This window comes from Babylonia areolata, chromosome 11 (assembly GCF_041734735.1).
Source record: "Babylonia areolata isolate BAREFJ2019XMU chromosome 11, ASM4173473v1, whole genome shotgun sequence".
Classification (NCBI taxonomy): domain Eukaryota; kingdom Metazoa; phylum Mollusca; class Gastropoda; order Neogastropoda; family Buccinidae; genus Babylonia; species Babylonia areolata.
Genome location: NC_134886.1, coordinates 13132200 through 13154807, shown reverse-complemented (window position 1 = coordinate 13154807; position 22608 = coordinate 13132200). Strand labels below are relative to the sequence as shown.

Here is a 22608-nt window from a genome sequence, read left to right as displayed (position 1 = left end):
AAAGTACTCTTAAGGTATTGTCATTGGGCCACTGATCTTCAGTGGCTTTGCACTTCCATTCACTACAAGACAACAACTGTCGTATTTTGCACAAGTAGTCTGTATATTTTGCATGATGAATAAGTTGAATGTCCAACATTTTTGATAACCTTTCATTGAATATTATATATGGTTGGCTTCCCCCTCCTATCCCCCCCCCCCCCCCCCCCCCCCCTCCACTCCCCCAACCCTCAGAAACTAGAGGAATCAGTGCTGCATTCTGGAGAATACACTGTGCGAGGCACTGACGGCAGCCCAGCAAAAATCCCCGCCCGCGTGCGCGAAATCATCACCAAGAATCTTTCCGGAGAAGAGCTGAGTTACTCCTCCTCTGTCATGGAGGCTCCCTCCACAACTGATCTCCAAGAGGAGAACCGCATGCTGGCAGCAGAGCTGAACCGTGTGGAAGAAATGCTGTCAGCGTCCAGAGCCGAGCGAGATGAACTGGGCATCAAGTACAATGCTCTCAGCGAACGGGTGAGTGAATCTGTCTTTTGTGACTTTGTTTCCTTTGTCAAATGCAACAGCTAAATACACTAATTTTTGCTCTTTTTTTAATGATGAACTTAAAGGCACCCATGTTCAAGTCGTCATAATGATAACTGCTCGCTTTATTTATCCAGTCAGTTTGTAAAAAGATATAGAAGTTCAGAGAAACTATAGTATAATGTAGGGGAAGTTTCTGCATTAGTTTCTTTCTTGTGCATGCAAGCTGGAGGTAAGTGCTTATAAGCAATGGTTTTAAGTTTAACAGTTTAAGCTTTGTGCCTTCATCTTACTTCAAAGAATTTACTTGTTTGTTGTTTAGTCATTGTCACATTTAGATTTAATTTTCTTTGTTTGCTTGATTTGTGGTGGTTTTTGTTGCATTGTTCTGGTGTGTATGCGTATGTTGTGTATATTATATGTGTATACATACCTGTGTTATATATTTTTAGCTCTTTTTTTCATCTTATTTTGCTGCTTCAACTTTTGCCTTCATCAGTTCATGATGCTGTCACACGAATGCTGCTCATCCCAAATCACCAGTACAGAGCCACATCCAGATAAAAATCTGTTATGCAGTTTACGTGAAAGAATCAGTGTCAGTTCACCAAGAGACCCCTCATCATAACAGACCCAACACTGCTTCAGGGATGTAGTATTCAGTGGTGTCTATTCTGATTAACATATATGCAGGACACCATCTACCTAACTGTGTACTGATGACAATAATTAGTTTATGAGCAAGACTGAGTAAACTTCCACTTGGCTGTTGTTGGCTTTTACAGTTATGGTCCCCATGTTGTTTACTTGTCTATGTTAATGCACCTGACCAAATTTTTCCAGTTGGAGATAATAAAGTTATTCTTATTCTTATTCATAGGAGATTCTTATTTTCAGTTTAAAACCATTTTAATCTGACAAGAAAAATAATGTGAATGTGTGTGTTGTGTGTGTGTGATTTATGAAACTAAAAGGTAGGTGAACAATTATCTCCCAGCAGAACTGAAAAAGGTAGTGTGTCTGCACATCTGTTAATATCTCTCATTCGCTGTCTTATTATTTCATATTGAACAGTGGACTATTGCTAGTATGGAAAGCAAGTGAAATAGAGGAAACCTGTGCAAGAGCAAGTTAAAAACAACAACTTTTTAGTTTGAAAATGACCTTGGATAGAAGGATAGAAATAAAAGGCTATGGGGAAGGGGGATAGGAGAGCATAAATTATGAGTATGAAACCTGACATTGATTGCGACCAGGGTCCATTGAAACCTCCTGGATGGAGAGGGTTAGTTGTTGTGCTTGAAATGAGCTGACTTTCTTCTTCTTAATAAGATTGTCACATGTCTTGGCAATAGTACTAGTTGTGGTGAGGCCAGCGTAGAACCTGACTGTGACTCAGACATATTCAGCAGTTTTTTTCTAGTCTCTTTGAGAGAAAAATCACTATTCAATCACTTTCACAAGTGCCCATGAAGGGTGATAATGGTATATATTAGAGTTTGGGAGGAAATGGAGTTAAAAATACATATAGCGTAGAATAAAATCATATATTATATCAGAGTTTGGTAGTAATGGCTGATAAGCCTTTTATCCTGTTATGCAAGGTTTTCTCTGTTCATGATGTGATCCATTGATATATATTGTGGATCTATAGAGAGTTTTCTTGTTCATTCTTTCAGTAATCTATTTTTGTACATTGTTGTTGTTTTTTTCTGCTGTGTGAAAGCTGGAATGCACAAAAGGTGTATGTTTGAGACTCAGTGTTAAACTCAAAACTGAGCGCTCACTTTATCATGTCAGTTATAATTTGCAAAAGTTATTTTATACTCTTGAGGATTTTGTTGTAATTTGTACAGGGATAACTACAGTAGCTAAAATAAAACTAAAAGCTTTCCAAAAAGTCAAAGATTATGTTTGTAACTGTTAGAGACTTCAGTTAAGAATATGTCAATGTGGTTGGTTGATTAGTTGATTGCAAAGTTGGTTTCTAAGCTTCCTTTGAATTGTTGGGTAGCTTCATTTTTTTTTCGCTTTCTTCATTTAGTTTCTTTCTCATTTATTTTCTTTGTTTCTATCTTTTTTCTTTTACAAATAATGTGCTTTTCTCCTTTCTTTTTTTCTTTTCTTTATTCTTTCTGATTTTCTTTCATTCTTACAGTTACAGAGTTGTTGAAAATAGAGAGAGAAAGAGAGAGAGAGTCTGTGTGTGTGTGTGTGTGTGTGTGTGTGTGTGTATCTGTTAATGTTGTTTTCAGTAGTCCAAATTCGTCTGCTTAAGGTGGCAATGCAGTTAGTACAGGTTGGAGTGGATTGACTGGAATAGCAAACAGCAAACTGTTGGCTGTGGCGGGACTTTCAGGCATGGCTGTAATCAATACCTATACAGTGACAGAGTCAGTCAAGTATGGAAAGAGTATGCCAGGCAGTGTGACAGAATGATTGGCTGATGTGCCATTGCCAGGAGACACAGTCACACCTCAATGGTGTGTTACACTTACCTCTCCCTTGAGTAGGCTTTAGACCTGTGTGTGTAGTAGTGTTGACTCAACACAGACCCCGTTAATGTTATTTTATTTTGCTCACAATATCAATATATGCATCAAACTATTCAGATTAGAGGTAAGATTAGTCATATTCTTTTAACAAAAACAATACTAACATCAGTGACAATAGGAACAAAAACAACAACAACAACAAAAACATACAGAAAAATGTGAATACATGGAGCACAAATGTTTACAGGTGTATGTGTAGGTGAAATGTAAAACAGGGGATAGGAAAGGGACTCCTGAATTGGCATGAATTATCAATAAATTTCAGGGTTATAGATCTATCAGTGTTTGATGAAGACATGTTTTAACTCATATTTTCATGACAGCTCATGCCAGTGCCCCAGTTGGGATTTTTCTAGAGAGTGGACTGCTGTCTGTGAGTGCACAGTGGGTATATAGTTTAATATCTTAAAAAATGCTATTTTTTTCATGGTCCTGTGTGAAAAATATTACTTCTAACTTAAATGTATTTAAAATTTTTAAATTTGAAAATAGGGTAAATCAGTCAATTTAGTGCTCCTCTGTGCTTCACTTGTCCATGCTTAATGGTTCATTGTTGATTGGGCACAGAAGAAGATTGTGTCTGGACAGTTGAAATCTCATTAGGTCATGGTGCATTTGAATTATGGCTGCTTCACTGGACAGAATTGGGGAGGAGGGGTGTAAACTAAAGTGGGGGAATTATTGTGGCCAGCTTTCTCTGTTCCTTTTGAGGGCAAATAGGGGTACTTTATTGGACAGATATGGGCAGGTGTGAAAGACAGGTGGATTGACAAACAGTCTTTGATGACCCTGCACACGTGTAGGGTGGTTATTCACCCTGAAACATGATATATGATACATATGTAAATATATATATATATATATATAATATCATGGTCAATGCCAAGTTTTTAAAAACTGGACACCACACCATGACCTGTTGGGCTCACTGGATGAAGCAAGTTATGCGATTATATAATAAGTATTAAATCCAGGCCCAGATGTCTTTGTATTTTCATAATGTAATGGAGAACACACCAAAAAAACAATCTTGTTAATCTTTTAACCTTTATAACTGTATTTGTGTTTGGGGTGGGTGGTGGTTAGAAAGCTTTCATTTGCTCATGTTGGTCCTAAGTACTTCTAAAAGGAAGGTTGATTTGCACTTGGGAGTGCTCATCAGGCTTGCTACCTGCTCTTGACTGTGAATTAGAGAGAAACCACAACTCAAGCAAGGCGAAATTACCAATTGCTTGGCAGAGACTTTTTTTTACAAAAAAGAAAACTGAAAAGTCTCTCAATAACCAACTTGAGCAGAACACGGCAAGTAAAAACCAGGCAAAAGTATAAAACAAATGTTCTAAAATTGTCTTAAAATCTACATTTTGAATTGATAAGACACGGCCTGTGGGGGCCAGTTGCAAGGGATAAAAAATCCTCAGGGGACTAAAATAAAATCTTGGTCAATCCCAAGTTTTTAAAAACTGGACACCACACCATGACCTGTTGGGCTCACTGGATGAAGCAAGTTACACTATTATAGAATGAATATAAAATCCAGTATTCTCTCTCTCTCTCTCACTACTCACTCTCTCTCTCTCTCTCTCTCTCTCTCTATATATATATATATATAGATAGATAGATAGGCAAGGATTATTGGCACGAGTGAGATTGACATGAGTCAATGTGTTTTTCTCTTTCTGTCTCTATATCTTTGATTCTTTCTCACCGTTAATGTCAGTGAATGTTATGTGGTACTTGCTTTTGAGACTAAGAATCAAGGTCCATGCCCTTAGAAGAGGGATACACACAGAACACCACCACACAGATCATTGATGGCAGATGGGCCCCTTATGTTAACTGAAAAATATTTTATATTTTATATATATGTGTGTTTGATATAAAACATTTAAAGCTGGGATCAAGATTAAGGCAGCAGGGAATTTGTTGTTTTTAACAACAGTTGCCAGATGTTTAGACACAATTCTTTTTATTTCTTCCCATCCCCCACCTCTTCTCCATTCAAACATTGCCTGTTTTTTCATTTCACCCCCTGCATTATCCTGTTGACAGTTTGGAAGAAAATATAAATTAGCTAAATTAGTCCTGTGTCTTCGCAACCTTCTCTTTCCTTCCCACCATACCTCCCCTTCCCTTTACCGTTTCTCTGTCCCCCACAAAGACCAGTGTCACAGAATATTGCTTTTTGACATTGAAGGATTAACCATTTTTCATTAACAAAATGTAAGTCGTCTAGGCAGCTACAAGCAAAGCAAGCATAACCAGCAGTTGCCTTGACTCAGTCCATTGTGACAAGTCAGCTTTAGTGGACCACAGGTTAATTACGGCAGTGCAGGACCTGTTTCTTCTTCAATTCTTGATATATTTGCTGGAGAAAAACACATTGTGTGTTCTTTATCTGTAAGCAGTTAATAGGTGAGGATTATTCCCTGCTGATGAATTGTTCCCATAATTTTAAGGAAGTATTTCTTTTGCCAACACCCTTTGATAGGACTGAATGGAATGGGTGGCAGTGTAGGCGTTGGGTTGACACAGTTGACAAGGTGTTTTTGCATGAACATTCAACCGTAAAAGCTGCTTGTAAGGACTGGAAGGGTGGGGGAAAGAAAATGTCTTTAGACATTTGTACCTTTGTATGTAATCTCATAATCATGTGTCCTGAAAGGCCTGTGTTGCCATTCTGAATTCATGGACATGGTATTGGAACATAGCACAGAGGGGATAGTGATGGCAGCCTATAGAAAACCTTTGTGTAATGTTCATTAAGTCTATTTCTATAGATATTTGTTATTTAGGTTCAAGTGAATTTGCATGAACCACTTCTCATGAAATACAGATATGACTGGCTGACAAATAGTGATATGTATTTATAATGTATTTTATTAAGAACATTCTGAGCGGATTGGAAAAAAACCCAGTCTTCCCTTGTTTTTCAGAGTTGCCTCTTTTCCACTGTAACTCTGTTCTGTTTCTCTGTTAATGTTTATAGTTGGTGGTTATATCAGCAAGGTCAGATGGAGATGTTGATATAATAGTGTCAAAGTTTAAACTTGTGTTCTTTTAAAAGAGAGAACGAGAGAGACAGAAAGAGACAGAGAGAGATTAAAAAACTTAGATTTATAATGCAGTCATGTGGTTTAAGCAGTAACATACATTGTGATGATTTGTTACTCATTTTTTGTGCATTTATTTTCTTTTTGTCAGAAGTGAATACACAATATAAAAAAAAAAGCTAGGAGGGAAAAAAAGGGGGTAGGACATATGGTGATTAGACAGCCCTCTTTTATGGGCAGGCACACCTGTCTGACCTTAGGTAATCCACATGTGTGTAGAGCATGACTGAACTGCTCCAGTCCCCCTTTCACTATTGGAAAGGGGGCTGGGCCTGGGGTGAAGGGAGGGGGAGTTATATTGCCTGACTTTACCCTCTCTTCCACTCCCCCACCCCTCCCTGCCCATTACTATTCTCTGATCCCCCTCTTTGGTGACTGTACCAACAGCACTGGAAAGGACAATAATGAGCTGGCAGCAGTCCCCTTGAAAGTCTGCATTGTGGCCGCTTGATCTGTCTATTGCTTTGTACTTGCCACATCACCACATGGATCTCTTGTCGCCTTAGGTTTATTCTTTTCTTGATGATCATTTTTGTTGCAAATTGTTATTCAAGATTTATTCCTGTTTAAGGAGATCAGTTTCCAGTTCATAGAATTTCATGGTCATGTACAGATGTAAATTTTAGTTAATGTTGAAAAACATATATCCCAATATTTCTTGATTGCTGTGGTATATTTTGATTGATCTGTGTTGCAAGGACTTTGTTTTGTTTGAACTGTTGTATGACACAGTTAAGAAAACATACCTGCCTGTCTCAGTTTGGATAATTTGTTCACAAGGATAGGCAGTAAACTGTAGAAATCATGGCAATGGCCGGGAAGGCAAAGGAGAATTCTGAAGAATATTTGGTGGATGGTAACCCTGAAGAATATTTAGCTGATTATGAGGACTGCCCACCAGAAATGTTGGATCCAGATGACATGGACACTTTCGAAAAGCATCCTTTTCCAAGGCAGTCAGGATATGTTGCTCGCATTGTAAAAGAAGCAAGTATTTGATTTTCTTTTTTTATGATGATGAGCAGTATCATATTGTTAACTATTTTTATAATTATCTTTTTTAACTTTGTTAGCTCTGCATCACTGTGTTTTTATTTTCAACCTATTGTATTGTGACAGGCCTTCTTTTTGTTTGTTTTGTTCTTTTGAGTTTTCTCTTTCTACTTCACTTTATTTTTTTGTTGTTTATTATTGTTTTGACTGTATTGCAGCTGAAAATACATATCTTTAGGCTTTACAGAACATAATGTTATAATCCTCCAGGTAAATTTTTGACATTGTGATTTATTACTTAAGCAGAGAGGCTGAAATGAATATATGAAGAAACACTGATAATTTGTGCCTGGTGGTAAACAATGATGTTAGGTGTGTGTGTTTGCTTTCTTTTTTTTTTTCTTCTTTTTTGTGTGTGTGTATGTGTGTGGTTGCATTTTTTGTTTGTTTGGTGGGGTGTGTGTGTGTGTGTGTGTACATGTGTGTGTGTGTGTATACATGTGTGTGTGTGTGTGTGCGCGCGCAGCTGGAGCAAACCCTGAAAGGAGGTAGTGGAGTCGGAGAGGATTCAACCTCCAAGTCCCTGGTGCAGCAGAATTTGGAGCTGCGGCGCAAGTTGGAGGAGGAGCATGCCAACTACAAGCGCAAACTGCAGGCTTACCAAGACGGCCAGCAGCGACAGGCACAGCTTGTCCAGAAACTACAGGCTAAGGTAGGTGTCTGTGCATGCTGCAATGTTTGTTTTTTTCTTTTTTTCTTTTTTTTTTTTGTGCCTCAGAACTTAGGGCATTTTGTTTTCTATATTTTGATGATGATGAATGATGATGGAGATACTGCTATGGGGGTCCACATTGGTTTTGGACTATTTGATAGGCTGTACTCTCATATACCAATGTCAACTAGTCAAAGAGATAGACACCTGCAGTTTTGGTCAGGAAATTCAAGCAACACTTCCAAAGATGCATCCATGAAGAGGGTGACCCTTGACTGTGTGGTCCCTGTCTTCCCATTTGAGCCCATAGGACACATTACTCTGGCTAGGAGCCAGCCATTAGCTGAAAAAAAAACCACCTTTGATAAGGATCAGACCTGCACCCATCTAGTCATCAGTCCATGATGCAAACCACTTCACCATGGCAGCTTGTAAATGCTGCAGAGTTGCTTTCCTTTCTTCACCACAACCACTGTGAAAAGGAGAGTTGTGAAGTCACCTTCTCCCCTTCATATTGGTGGTATTGAACAGTACAGTATAGGGCAGTGTGGTGCAGTGCAGTATAATAGCATGAATTGACATATCAACACCAGTGTGGAGGGAAGACTTGTAAAGTCACATTCTCCCATTCCCTCCAGCAGTACAGAACAGCACAGTATAGGACAGCACAGTACATTAAAGCACAGTGCAGTGGTAAGTAGATAAATGTTTGAAGTTTCACGCAATGTTAAGAGGAGAGTAGGAAATTCACTATCCTTCCTTCACCATTTAGGTATGGAAATGGTGACTTGGTTCGGTCTTTTATTATCCTTTCTTGACATTGCAGACAACCTGTTAAAAATAATTGACAATGAAAAGACAGGAAAATAAGTTGATACAATGATAGGTTGAAAATAGTATTTGAAAAATACAGGAACTTTATATAGAAAATAGTGTTAACTGAACTCAAACTATAACTTACTGTAGTTGTTTTTGTTGTTAATAGAACTGTTCCGTACAGTAGCCATAACAATGTTGTGCTCTAGTAGGGAAAGGGTTGATATAGTGCAGAGATGTGTTGTGTCTTGCAATAAAAAAAAAAAGAGTAAGATTTGGTACATTTTCCTAATTTTTTATGCTGTTTGGAATGCATGTAATTTGAGCATGAAACCATCTGTGGACATTGTCAGTGCAGCTGCTGTGAATTATGTGGGAGTATGGAGCATATGATAGTACTTGTATGTCATTGTTTGCTGTCCAAATTCAGACAGAGATTGGGATGAGAGCAATCGTTTCGCCTTCAAATATACTCCACACCTTTCTTAATTTGAGTTCCTTTCTGCAGCATTGAACATAATGTTGTTGAATTTTTAATCAGAAATGAATGCAAAAAAAAATGACTGCTTTGATTTGATTATTAAAAAACACAACTGAAGAACATGAAACTGTTGAATGTGATATGATATCAATTACTATGCAGAATAAGGGTGTTGCTCATGTCAGGTGGTTTTTTTTTTTTTGTTTTTTTTTTTTTTTAGATATGCAGTCATCTGTATTTATATGGATTGACAGTTGTTTGCATTTCTGGTCACAGGGAGAAGAAACAAAATAAAAACAAATGAAAACACATCAACAGAGATATGAAAAGAATGGGGCCAGTAAATTTCAAGTGGGTTGGTGGTGATATTGAAGTATATTCTCTGTATGCCTGCATAGATAGCTGGCAGTGGTAAAGTATCAAAAAAACTTTCTTGAAGCAAAGGAAATAAGTATGGTTGATGTCAAGTGATGTTCAAGACAAACTAAGTCACCATGGTGTTGGTTCATGTTGGTAGATAAATTAAGTCTGTTCAGTTAGTTGTTTCTCTCTCTCTGTGTGTGTGTGTGTGTGTGTGTGTGTGTGTGTGTGTGTGTGTGTGTGTGTGGCATGTTTGTGCATGTCCCTGCAGTGATGTACTTTGTTTTGCTAGGAAAGCATTGTTTTTGGACTTGTATGTTGGGGACTTTATGAATATAGATATCGGCGTGTCTGCATCTTGGCATACTGAGACACTGCTGTCAGCATTACTGTGAAAATGGTCTTTGTTTTGAATGTGTCCACTAACAGCTCTTGCAGTACAAAAAAAAGTGTCAAGACCTGGAATATGCCACCAAAGAAAAGGATTCACAGCTGCTCCGAAACACATTCAAGGTATCTTCCTTCACAATTGCTTGCTTGTAGTTTTTGTCTGTGCATGGTGTTTGATAGAGTTCATATTTGGTATGTCAGGTGATGCAGTACAAGAAGAAATGTGAAGATCTTGAGGGGGATTACACCGAACTAAAATCCCGATATGATGAGGTATGGAGGGTGAGACAGTTCTGCGTTGACAAGATCTGAATAATCTGCTGTGCTGTATTCTTTTCCCTTTATTTGTTTTGTTTTATATTTATTTTACTTTATTTATTTTTTGGGGTGTGCCGTGTTCATCACAAAAGGTTTCTGCCTTTCTGATCCCACTCCTGGTAGGCTGTCTCTCTGCCCTTTCTCTCTCTCTCTTTCTCAGGTTGTCTCTTTCTCTATGTCTCTCATTCTTTCTCTCTCTTTCTCTGTCTCCTTCTTCGTGTGTCTGCCTTTATCTTCTCTCAGTTTATATTTATGTTTGTCCCTCTTTTTGTTGCTGTTTGCAATGTGTTTGAGTAGATTTAGAGAGTTGAGTTTGATTTTTCTTTCTATTCTGTTTGTGGATAATGTGGAGAGGGGTAGTGAGGCTTGAAGTACTTTGCCGTTTTGATTTTGTTATGTAGTGTCAGGTCAGTGTTGTCTGTCATCTCCATGAAAAGTCTATCACTCAGACCTGACCATATGCACGCACAGTAACTACTCACAAATTTCACTCAGTGGTAGCCAGGTCACTGGTTTACTTAATGGTTTCATTAATTAAATAGCTACAGACTCCACTTAGTGGGAATTACTTATTTTAAAATGTTGAACTTTGGAAGAAATGGATAAAGGATGATTTTATAAATGGTTACTGGGTTTCATTACAAACTCGATTCAAGATGAATATCCAAATTGAAATGAAAGTGAAACTTGCATTGCTCATCATTCCTTTGCAGTTTCTGTTAATGCACAGGTATTTCAGCTAAATATGTGGACAGAACAATGTAAGAAATGAGGAAGGGGTGGGTAATAACTAATAACATGTTTGTGTTGATTATATATATATATATATATATATATATATATATATATATATATATATATATATATCAGTCAAAACAAGAATTTTGTACTTTATATCAGAGATAAGAAGAAAAATGACTGTTCCTGTAACTCGGTCAAGCTGCTGTGGTGCTTTTGTTTGAAAGCTGCTCTGTTTGTGTGGAGTTTTAATTGTTGCTTCTAGCGGTTCTGGACTGTATAGGCAGCTTAGCATTGTTATGTTGGAATACAACTTCTGTTAGAGTTTTGATTTTAGATTCCAATTCAGTATTTATGGAAAGATTTTGTGTGTGTGTGTTGTAGAGATGTGTTCAAATGTGCACTCTCACCATAGTTGTAGTAGAGTACTCAGTGTATTCCCTGATTTGTGTAAGGAAATCAGTCAAATTTTTAGTTTGATATTTATGAAGATGTTTGAGCAGATTTGAAGTTTGTAAGGAGTAAGTCAATTTGAAGTTTAAAAAAAACAAAACATAAGTTTGTCTTAATCACATATTTTTCCTCCTTCAGCCCTCATTGGTTGTTGATCCCAGTAATACACATGCATTCTTTACTACACATGGGTTTTTACAGTCATGCATCGTTTTAAGGGCAGTGCACGCTGAATGTTATTGCTTCTGTAACATACCACAGACGTACATTGTGACATCTGTAACCAGTTAAGTGCCAGAGAATTTTGTATAAAAAATAAAATAAAGTGCTCTCCCCTTGCCAGGGAATTTTGAGGATTCAGGGATATTTGATTTTAAAAGATTATAGCACAAAAATGATAGGAGATACAGAACAAAAGTAAACATTTTTATGAAGGAAAATGAATGTGGATTCTAAATCAGGGCTTTTTTTCCCAATTGTTTTGAATCTGGATAGCTATTTAAGCACTTCGGTGTGAAGGAAATAGTATAATTTTTATACATTTAGAGAGTCTGTTTCCAGCTCTACAGAATGACCACCCAGAAAGAAAAGAAAATACAGCTGGAAATAACATGCTTATTCTCTGATTATGTCTGTAAAAGAAAATAAAACGGCTTATACATTTATGATAACAATCACAACACTTGTACAAGTTGTATTCATGTAAGTGAATAACTGTCCTATCAACAACACACATGGGTTTGGTTAAGATAAAAAGTCAGTCATGTTCTCAGTAAGTGAACCGTCAAGTTTTTCTTTCCCCTGAAGGAGAGAGTGCTTTCCTCCTGGTTATAACAGATCTGATAAGTGGCTGCTGTGCATCTGGTTTATCTCCTCTATAAATAAACTGGTCAACTGATCAGTGACAAAAAGCGTGCAAAAGTGAACAAAACACATGATTCCCATCTTTCTTCTGTCAACCCTGAGATTCAAGAAAATCATGGATTACTGACTATTGCCATTCCCGGCAGTTGATCACAGTGAAAAGATAGTTGAGTGACAGTTACTTGCCTTCTGCCTTCTGTCTGGTCTTCAACCTATTGTTTTACACCACTCTATCTCTCCTCCCCCTCTTCTCAAGTAATGTGAAAGCGATGCGCCTTCACTGTCATTCATGGTCACCTGCTCAGAAATGATGTCTGATCGGCAGATGGACTGAAGAGAGTCAGATATTCTTGTCCGTTTCATCACTGTCGTTGTCGTCACCTTCCAGTTAACGTATCATAGGACAAGACAGATCCATACCACATCATTACACCCATACATCTTACCAAGAGTACCGGGGTCACAAGGAGTATTTGGGAGTGGAGGGCGGGAGGCGGGGAGGGGGGGGGGGAATACATGAAAAGTACAAACATAAATCAAAAACAAATGCAGATGCTGCAGAATATTTTACATGTGCATATCAGTATAAGTTCTTGTGTACACTTTCACCCACGCATGCATGCATGCATGTACATTTAAACATAAGCCATGCATTACACATTACATATGGATGGGGTTGATGACTAGATCTTCAGATAAATGGTTGTTTATTGCACAGTTCTCTTTAAACATACAGGATTTGTTCAAGAGATAGGGCATTGACTGCTTTTGAGAAAAAGCTATTGGCTTATATATATATGTGTGTGTGTGTGTGTGTGTGTTTAGAGAAGGCAGATCAGCCGTGGTGAACTTGGTGGCAGTTTTACGATTCTGTTCAGAGTTGTGATTTCTGCCTTTAGAAATGTTTCTGTACCAAACAGTAATAGCAAACGTTAATTAATTCCAAACTTCTTGAGGCATCAAAGAAGGTACAGGCACTGTTGTGTTTTATCAACATATTTTTCTGTATTTTTCTCCGATTTCAAATCATGACAAATAATCAGTCCAAGAAATTTTAATTCACTGATAATCGCTACTTGCTTGTCAATAATGAAAAGTGGAAAGGAGTCAGACTTGGTCTTCCTGAAATCTAGAATCAATTCTTTTGTTTTTGATATGTTGAGTTCTTTGCTGTTTTGATCACACTAGCTGACAAGTTCTAGTACTAATTCCCTGTATTTTGACTTGTCACTGTTTGTAATCAGCCCTTCTAGAGTAGTATCATGGGCAAATGTGACCATAGTGTTTCATTCATTATGAGTTGTACAGTCATGTGTAAATGGTGAGTACAACAGTGGGGATAGAACACATCCTTGTGGGGTGCCTGTGTTGAGGATACAGGTGGAGAAATTGAGGTCACTGACTCAACTTGTAGTTTGCATCTTAGAAAATCTAGGATCCATGCACAAATACATTTAGATTGTAAAATAGTATATAATAAGTTTGCTGGTATTCTTTTCTTGGAAATAAGATGAGATCAGTAATACACTCATATATTTCTTTTTCTTCTTTGTTTGTGAGCTGCAACTCCCACATTCACTCATATGTACACAAATGGGCTTTTACGTGTATAACCATTTTTACCCCACCACGTAGGCACCCGTACTCCATTTTCAGGGGTACTTATATACAAAATCAACATACACTGTTGCCATCAGCTTCTTCCCCTTTTTTCATGTTTATATATATATATATATATATATATATATATATATATATATATATATATGCATAAATCTGAAGCTGCTCTTGTCTGTTTGCCTGTGTCTCAGTACAACTGTCCCAACTTTTATCTCTATGTGTGTACATGTGTGCACTCTCAACTGGAAAGAGAGAGAGAAGGCAAGAGTGAATGTGTAGCTTACTTTTCATCATTCAGTTTTATTTCAAGAGCAAGTATCTCTTGAATTTCTGCTCTGCATTCAAATAAATAGGACACAAAAACAACGACAACAACAAAACCCAACCAACTAGTGAAACCCAACTAATGGATGTTTTTAATTTGTAGGCTTTTCATATATCAGTCAATATAGGGATGTATCAATGTGGAGATCTATCAAGAGGAACTTTTTTTTTTTTTTTTTTTTTTTTCCCCCCATCATTTGCACCGTTTCAGTGGCATTACTCCCACACTGCTCATTTAGACTCCCCCATACACAGCCACACCCAGGTTTGTCCTTCACAGTTCCAGCGTCAGCAGTCCGCAGGGAACCATCAGTGTTAGGTCGCCAGGAGGCCACACACCAGAGGAGACCCAGCACTGCTGCTGAGTTACTTCAGTGGTGTTCAGTGGTGCCTGTTCTGATTTAATATACTTAGGACACCACCTACTAAGCCCCCTACTAACGACAATAATGGCGTAGTCGCAGAGCCATACTGAGTGAGCGTCCCCCCCAGAGTGGAGACCACCACCATGTCCCCATGAATCTACCGACGCTGAAGACTTTGACAGGACTCACCCCAGACACAGAAGTGAAGGGGTATCGAAACTGAGGTCACCATGAGAGCAGGGCATGAAAGGCCACAGGCTTTGGGACTGTTTGATGATGGAGGATGACGATGGCTATGTTGCTGTGGAGGTCCATTTTGGTTTGGGACTGCGTGACAAGGCTGTACTCTACGCTTCCTGTCATAATGATATCCCGGCATTAACCATGCCTGAGAGATACAGACACTTGCAGTGTTGGTCAAGTAATTAGAGCAACACACCCAAAGACACATCCTTGAAGTGGATGACACTCGACTGTGTGGTCGTCTCCCCATTTAAGCCCACAGCACACTCAACTCTGGGGTGGGAGCCGGCCACAGGCCGAAAAACCCACCTCCGCTGGAATTTGAACCCACGTCCTCCCAGCCGTCAGTCCGCGATGCTAACCACTTCGCCACGGCGGCTGGTATATCAAGAGGAACTTAGTTAATTATTGATTTATGTTTGTTGAAGAAAAACTGAATAAAATTTCAAGTTCTGAATCCCCAACTTGGATGGAATGTAAAATTACAAAGACTGCATTCATAGATTTTGCATATTTTCAACAAATGTAAATGTTACAATATAATGAAAACACAATAAAAACTTACCAGCAGTCCATTTCCGGTCATTTGTTTTTCGTTCTTCAAAAAAGACAGAAAATTTGAAACACAGGTGTTGACTTTCTGAAGCAGATGATACTTGCATGGCTTGTTTATCATATATTGAATGGCAGTGGATAACCACTGAAATTACTGCAAAATAAATCTTCGAAAAAAAAGTTTGGTTTTGTGATCTGCTTGGGAAAAATATTTTGTTCCTTTTCGTTTGCTGAAAATGCATAACATGTCCAGTTCAAATGCATGAAAATACTAAAAACTATGTGTATGTCAACTTGTGGATAGAAGTAGATCAGGTAAGCATTGTGATTCATGATTGGATTGATCTGCACAATTCGATGGCAGATGGAGGTTCGAATTGTGTGGTGATAAACTTTTTAATTTCTATTCAATAAAACTATTGTAAAAGTAAACTTTTCATATCCCATTAAAAATCAAAATTTTATCATTCAACGAGGATGATATTGATTGTGTGATCTTTTTTTTTTCTTTTTTTTATATAAGTTTTTATGTGCGAATTCATGATCAGCAAGAAAACAGAAGGAAGTCGCATCTTTGACCAGAAAGACAGATCTAAAAAAAAAAACAGTCAAAAGTCAATCTCTAAGTCATTCAAAATATGTTTATTTTATCCTTATTGTTTGAAGTTTTATTGCATAGAAAATTTTCAGAACTGTGCATGCAGCATAGCTTCAAATCTTAAACTTACCTCAGAAGCGGAATACTGTGAAGCCTGCCATCTGGTTCACTGGGCTTTTAAAAAAAAAAAAAAAAAAAAAAAAAAAAAAAAAAAAAATCCACTTCAGCCCCATTGGTGCTGTCAGATTGAATTGTTGACTTCTAGTATGGAAAATCTTATATGCTAACCACTCCACAATTCATTTTCAAGCACGTCAGCGTGAAATGTTATCAATCAGGCTGTTTTTAGTTATTAATTAATCTGAACAGGCAGATGAGCAGATGTTAGTGTGAGTTCACCATAAATTTAAAAATTTTTTTAAAAAACCCCAGCAAATTCCAAAAGTTCGCTTTATCATTAACTACTAATTATTTTGGTTTTGTTATTTTGGTAATACTTTGGTTCTTCACTTGACAAAGGCACAATCGATACAAATACACTTCTAACCTGTTTTGTTGATTACTGAATAACACTGACTGACAGCACTGTCTTGAGCCATCATATTGATGATGGTTTTATTGGAGGTTTAGGCTGGGTTTTAGGTGAATTTATTTCAAAATAATAGCCTGGCTGGCTTGTAATGTTGCTTCATTGGTTATATCATAAATGATATGTCTGATAGCTTTTGCTCAAGATAGTCAGTTATTTTGATCCAAACATAGAAAGTCTGATTAATCCTTTTTAATTATATTGTTTTCTTTTTTTTTCGCTCACATAGACAGACACACACACACGCATGCACAATATTTGGTTTGCTGGAAAAAAACAAAAACATGTACTTTTATGAGGTAAACATCAAAGTGTTGTGTTCCACTTACTTTGTTGAATGTAACACATTGTGCCCTGATTTCATTAGATGAGGAATAATGTTTTCTTGTCTTACTATTAGGTTTGGTAGCAAGTGAATGGTAAGACCGGGGAATGTGTTTCACATTTATTTACTCATGTATGACCATCATATACCCAAAATTTATGTCATTTATAATTTATTATTTATATATTTGATTTATTTTTGCAGTCAAAAAGAAATACTTTTATTATGCTGGTTCACTATAAAACAAATATTTTATTTTGCATGTGCATGTTTGGCTAGGTACTTGAAAGAAAATAATAAAAAAATTTCCACTTCAGTTGATCCAGAGGTTTTGAATTATTATTTCCATGATCTCTGTAACTTTTATTTCCAGCTATTAAACATTCATGCACTCAAGATAAGAATTTCTCAGTCCTCCTTCTATGTTTCAGTCAAAATAATTTTAACAAAAGAAGAAGAAGAAGAAAAAGAAGATACATACAAACATATAATTACACACACACACACACACATACACATACGCACACGCACACGCACATATATATATATATACAGAGAGAGAAAGTGAGAACAATAATAAGAAGAAAAATTTAAGAGACCAAATATGATAGATAATTTTGTTGGATTTTAGACAATGATACTGAATTGTTTTTGATTTGAAAGATCAGAGTTTGTTGAACAAAATTGTTTCCTTTGATTTTGTTCTGAAATAAACAGTTTGTTGATTAACTTTGCTTTCTTGCTGTGCTTTAAGATTAATGATCCACTCTCTGAAACAAAGTTTTATCATCTAGAATGTTTTGTAGTTTTCGGTTAATGTTATAATAAAGGAGAGAATGGATGTGATTGTATAGAGAGTGTGTGTGTGCATGTATTTTTTAATATTTCTGTGTATGTGTATGAAGGTGTAGGTAAGAGCATCTGTGTGTGTGTGTGTGTGTGTGTGGTTTTGCATGTGTGTGTGTGTGTGAATGCACATTATATGAGGTTATGCACACTTTTGTGTGTGCGTAAAAATGATTGATCACACAATGTATTGTGTGAATTGATAGTTCAGGAATGCCGGTGAATGAACACACAGTATGTTTTTTTTGTATTTTTTGTATTTTGTATTTCTTTTTATCACAGCAGATTTATCTGTGTGAAATTCAGGCTGATCTCCCCAGGGAGAGCACGTCGCTACACTACAGCGCCACCCTTTTTTTTTTTTTTTTTTTTTTGCCTGTGTGCAGTTTTATTTGTTTTTCCTGTCAAAGTGGATTTTTCTACAGAATTTTGCTAGGAACAACCCTTTTGTTGCTGTGGGTTCTTTTACATGTGCTAAGTGCATGCTGCACACAGGACTTCGCTTTATCGTCTCATCTGAATGACTAGTGTCCAGACCACCACTCAAGGTCTAGTGGAGGGGGATAAAATATCGGCAGCTGAGCCATGATTCAAACCAGCGCACTCAGATTCTCTTGCTTCCTAGGCGGACGCGTTACCTCTAGGCCATCACTCCACATATTAGTTTGTTTATAGTTCCAGACATACCAGTGGATTGACACTCAGTATATTGTGCTGCAAATCACATACCTTCGGTGAATAAACAGTTCAGATACATAAGTAAATTGACAAACAGTATATTGTGTTGCAAATTGCTGTCCTTCAGTGAATTAATAGTTCAGGCAGGTCATTATCAGTCATAGAAGTGATTTAACAGTTCAGACACACCAGTACATTAACAGTTCAGACATACCAGTGAATTGACAGTTCAGATATATACCAGTGAATTATTAGTTCAGGCATACCAGTGAATTAACACAGTTTAGACATACCAATCAATTAACTTTATACACACCAATTGCTTTACAGTTCAGCATGCCAGTGAATTAACAGTTCAGACATACCAGTGAATTAACAGTTCAGACATACCAGTGAATGGACACACCAGTGAATTAACAGTTCAGACATACCAGTGAATTGACAGTTCAACCATACCAATGCATTAACGATTCAGACGTACTAATGAACTGACAGTTCAGACATACATGTACTAGTGAATTGACAGTTCAGACATACCATTGAATTGACAGTTCAACCGTACCAATGGATTAACAGTTCAGAGATACTTATGAACTGACAGTTCAAACATACTAGTGATTTAACAGTTCAGACATACCAATTAATTGACAGTTTAGACATACCAGTGAATTGACAGTTCAGCCATACCATTTAATTAACAGTACAGCCAAACCAGTTAATTATCACACAGTATATTGTATTGCAAGTTGCAGTCCTCCAGTGACCGTCTGGACAGCTCTGAGAGTCGGTTGAAACGTGTGGAGATGGAACATGCCACTGATCTGGAGACTGCACTTATCAAACTGGAGGAGGAACAGCAGAGGTGTGTGTGTGTGTGTCATTGTGCATCTGTGTGAAAATGACAGGCATGCTAGCTGAATGCTTATAGAAATAGATTTAAATCTGAGGGTCTTGGGTTTGAATCCCAGTGGTAGATCTGCTGAATTACAAGCAAACAATGTTTTCTGCCTCTTGTCAGCATATGTGCAGATCTGCTAGTGCATTTATCCTCTTTGTTTAGATAGATCAAATGTGTAACTGTGCTTGACTCTTATAAGTCTGTGCTAAGGTGTGCAAACATAAATTGGGAACAAAAACCCAGAACTATTTATGCACAGTGATTGTGTATGCATCCATACATTTTCATTTGAAAAGTTGTCTTCAGCAGGATTTCTTCAATGTTCTCAAAATTTTTTATGATGATAACAAGTGTGTATCTTGCTAAACTGCATTTGCTTCCAGGTCAGAATGCATGAAATGATCCTGACTAAAATGTCATTGTTATTTTTAAAGAAAGAAAACAAAACTTGATGTTGTTTGTTTTTTATTTCAGAGAAAAAGATCTTATTTATCACTGCCACTGATTGGTAGAAAGAAGAAAGGGTGAACAAAATTATTTCCTAGGTCTTAAGCCTTTCACTTCTGAGCACAGATATATCTGTGCTTTTGGGGAAACTGCATTCTGGGGAGGGGAAAAAAACTGCATTCTGGAGACGGGGAAAAAAAGTAAGCCAGAAGAATCCCATGTACATGTCACAAAAAGGGAAACTGAGCTACCAGAAAACGTGACCACTCGCCGTGAACTCTCGCTACCAAGTTTTTAGAATTTGAGTTATTTTCCCGTGGTTGGAAGTTACCTCATCCTGTCAACATTAAACATATAATAATTATGTTCTCTATTCTTTTTCCTTCAAGAAAACATATAGTTTTACATACATTTTAGCATTATTTTAAACATCCCCAGTCACACCCCTACTAAAAAAAAAACTTGGTCCTGTCAAAGAAATCCTTAAAAAAAAAACAAAAAAAAACTACAGACCTATTTCAAATTTACCCTTTCTGTCAAAATTAGTTGAAAGAGTCATTCTTCAACAACTCTTCAGTCATTTGTCATCCAGTGACCTCCTTGAGGTGTTTCAGTCTTCTTTCAAACAGAATCACAGTACAGCCCTTTTACATTATATCCAACACACTGTTTTCCTGCACATTTGTCTCAGTTCTGTGTCTGCTTGATTTCTCTGTAGCCTTAACACAATAGATCATGATATTCTTCTCATTCATCATCATCGTACTTATGGAATCTCTGGCACAGCTCTCAATTGGTTTAAATATTACCTCTCCAGTCATGCTCAGTTCCATTCTCATTATGAATCCAGACATCTTCCTGTTCAATTTGTTGCTCTCCAAGGTTCAATTCTTGGTCCATTGTCATTAAATTGGTCTGTAGACTCAACCATTGTCTGACATCATCAGTCATCATTGTGATTTTCTCAAGTTTGCAGATGACACCTAATCACTAGATCTTCTTCCCCAAATTCTTCTGCTATCCCCCTTAAAAACATTGAGATGTGCATTGCTGCTATGGAGTGTATGCTGACAAACATAGTTAAACTTAATGACATCAAGACAGAATCCATACTTACAGGTTCTAAGTCTGCACTTCGTCACATTTTTTACCATACCTTTGTAGTGCTGATATCAACTGTCTAAATTCTGTCAGAAACCTAGGTGCATTTTTTTATTTTTTATAATTCAGTTCTGTTCATGCATGACCATGTCAGTAATTTATGTAAAACTGCAAACTTCCAACTGAGGAAAATCTATACCTCTGAGTCTGACTGTATCTATTGAAGCAACCACTCATCTTGTTTGTTCCTTGATCCAAAGTCTCATTGACTTCTGCAATTCGCTACTTGCTGGTCTGCCTTCTGATTTGTTGTCACACATTCAGATGATTTTGAACAATGCTGCAAGAACCATTTTGAGAAAGTCAACAAAAGATCACATTGCTCCACTTTTATGTCAGCTTCATTGGTTACCTGTCCAGTACAGAATTAGTATACTTATACCCCTTCCCATTCTCAGGTCTTTTGCTGAAAAGCTCCTTTGACTTCCCAAAACCTCTTCAAAGACATCTGGCCAAAGGGCCTTTCAGTATCAAGCGCCTTTTGTGTTAAATTCTCTTCCTCTGGATCTCCGTCACTTGCCAGTGCTGTCCTCTTTCAAAACAAACTTGAAAACCCACCTTTTCAAACATGCCTTTGGGTGTGATGAAGCATAGCTAATTGTCTGCATTCTTCCTCCACCTGCCCACCCATCTTTAACCTATACTGAAATCATGTAGTGTGTGCATGTCTTTGTGTGGGTGTTTTTGTGAGCAGAAGCATGTGTGTGTGCAAGGCATTTTTTGTCTTGTGTGTGTGTGTGTGATTGCTCATATCTGGAATTTGTTGTATTGTCTTAGCATATATCATATTTATATGCTTTTTAGAACAATTTGATAAATGATATTAGTCATATCAGTGTTTTATTTACAAACTGAGATAAATAAATGCTACTTACCTTACCCTCGTTATCGCATCAGCGACCATCTTCGTCCTGCCAATGATACTCTCTGCCTTAGGGCACGTTTTTCATGTGCCCATCCCTCTCTTACCATCCAACCTCTGCTCTCACACTGCTACTGTCACCATGGTGAACGTCAATTACATCAGAGCATTGCTGTCAAATATATCAGGGCATAAACAATTCTGACTTCATGATGACACAACGCAACGCATCATCAGCCTGGGCATCGGCAGAGCAAAGACAAAAAGAGGAACCAGAGTGGGCAGACTTCACCGTTTGTGGGGCTTTGTCCCCTGCACTGATTGTCCAGTCTCTGATGTCAGCCCTGCTGTTGCTGTGACTGTCACTGACAACCTCAACATTCATGTTCAAGCTGATACTTTTACTTCCCATGACACTGTCCTCTCCGACACTTTTCCAAAATGTGGTGTATCTCCCGTGATTGGCTCTGGTCTGCTTTCTACCCCTTCCACACCTGTCACAACTCCCGGATGTTTCTCTGCCTTCCCACTGTCCTCCACTGCTCAGTCACCATCATCTCTTTCCGTTGCCTGTCTGTCTGACTGACCTGCTTCACCATTGAATTTCTCTCAGCCTGCCTCTGGAGAGCCATCTCTTTCAAATCGTAGACTGAAACTTTCTATGAACTACTACCTTAAATTAGTTTCTGAAATAGAAAACCCAGCTCACAACAGTATTTATAAACCAAAGTTTAAATCCAGATTTGATAACAACCCAAAGTGTAGACCTCCATTGGGAA

At 37.6% G+C, this 22608-nt stretch overlaps 1 protein-coding gene across 8 annotated transcripts in view; it reads left to right on the top strand.

The window, feature by feature from the left end:
• LOC143287546 (uncharacterized) overlaps window positions 1-22608 on the top strand; it is a 178517-nt gene that overhangs the window by 71635 nt on the left and 84274 nt on the right. For 5 of the 8 annotated variants that reach the window (XM_076595609.1, XM_076595605.1, XM_076595612.1 and 2 more), the window contains 4 exons: window positions 235-516; window positions 7713-7898; window positions 9985-10068; window positions 19208-19323. In XM_076595609.1, coding sequence (XP_076451724.1) covers window positions 235-516; window positions 7713-7898; window positions 9985-10068; window positions 19208-19323 — 668 coding nt within the window. Of the gene's footprint in view, window positions 1-234; window positions 517-7712; window positions 7899-9984; window positions 10069-10146; window positions 10219-19207; window positions 19324-22608 lie in introns of all 8 variants that reach the window. The other 3 variants (XM_076595608.1, XM_076595607.1, XM_076595606.1) reach the window with 3 other exon arrangements.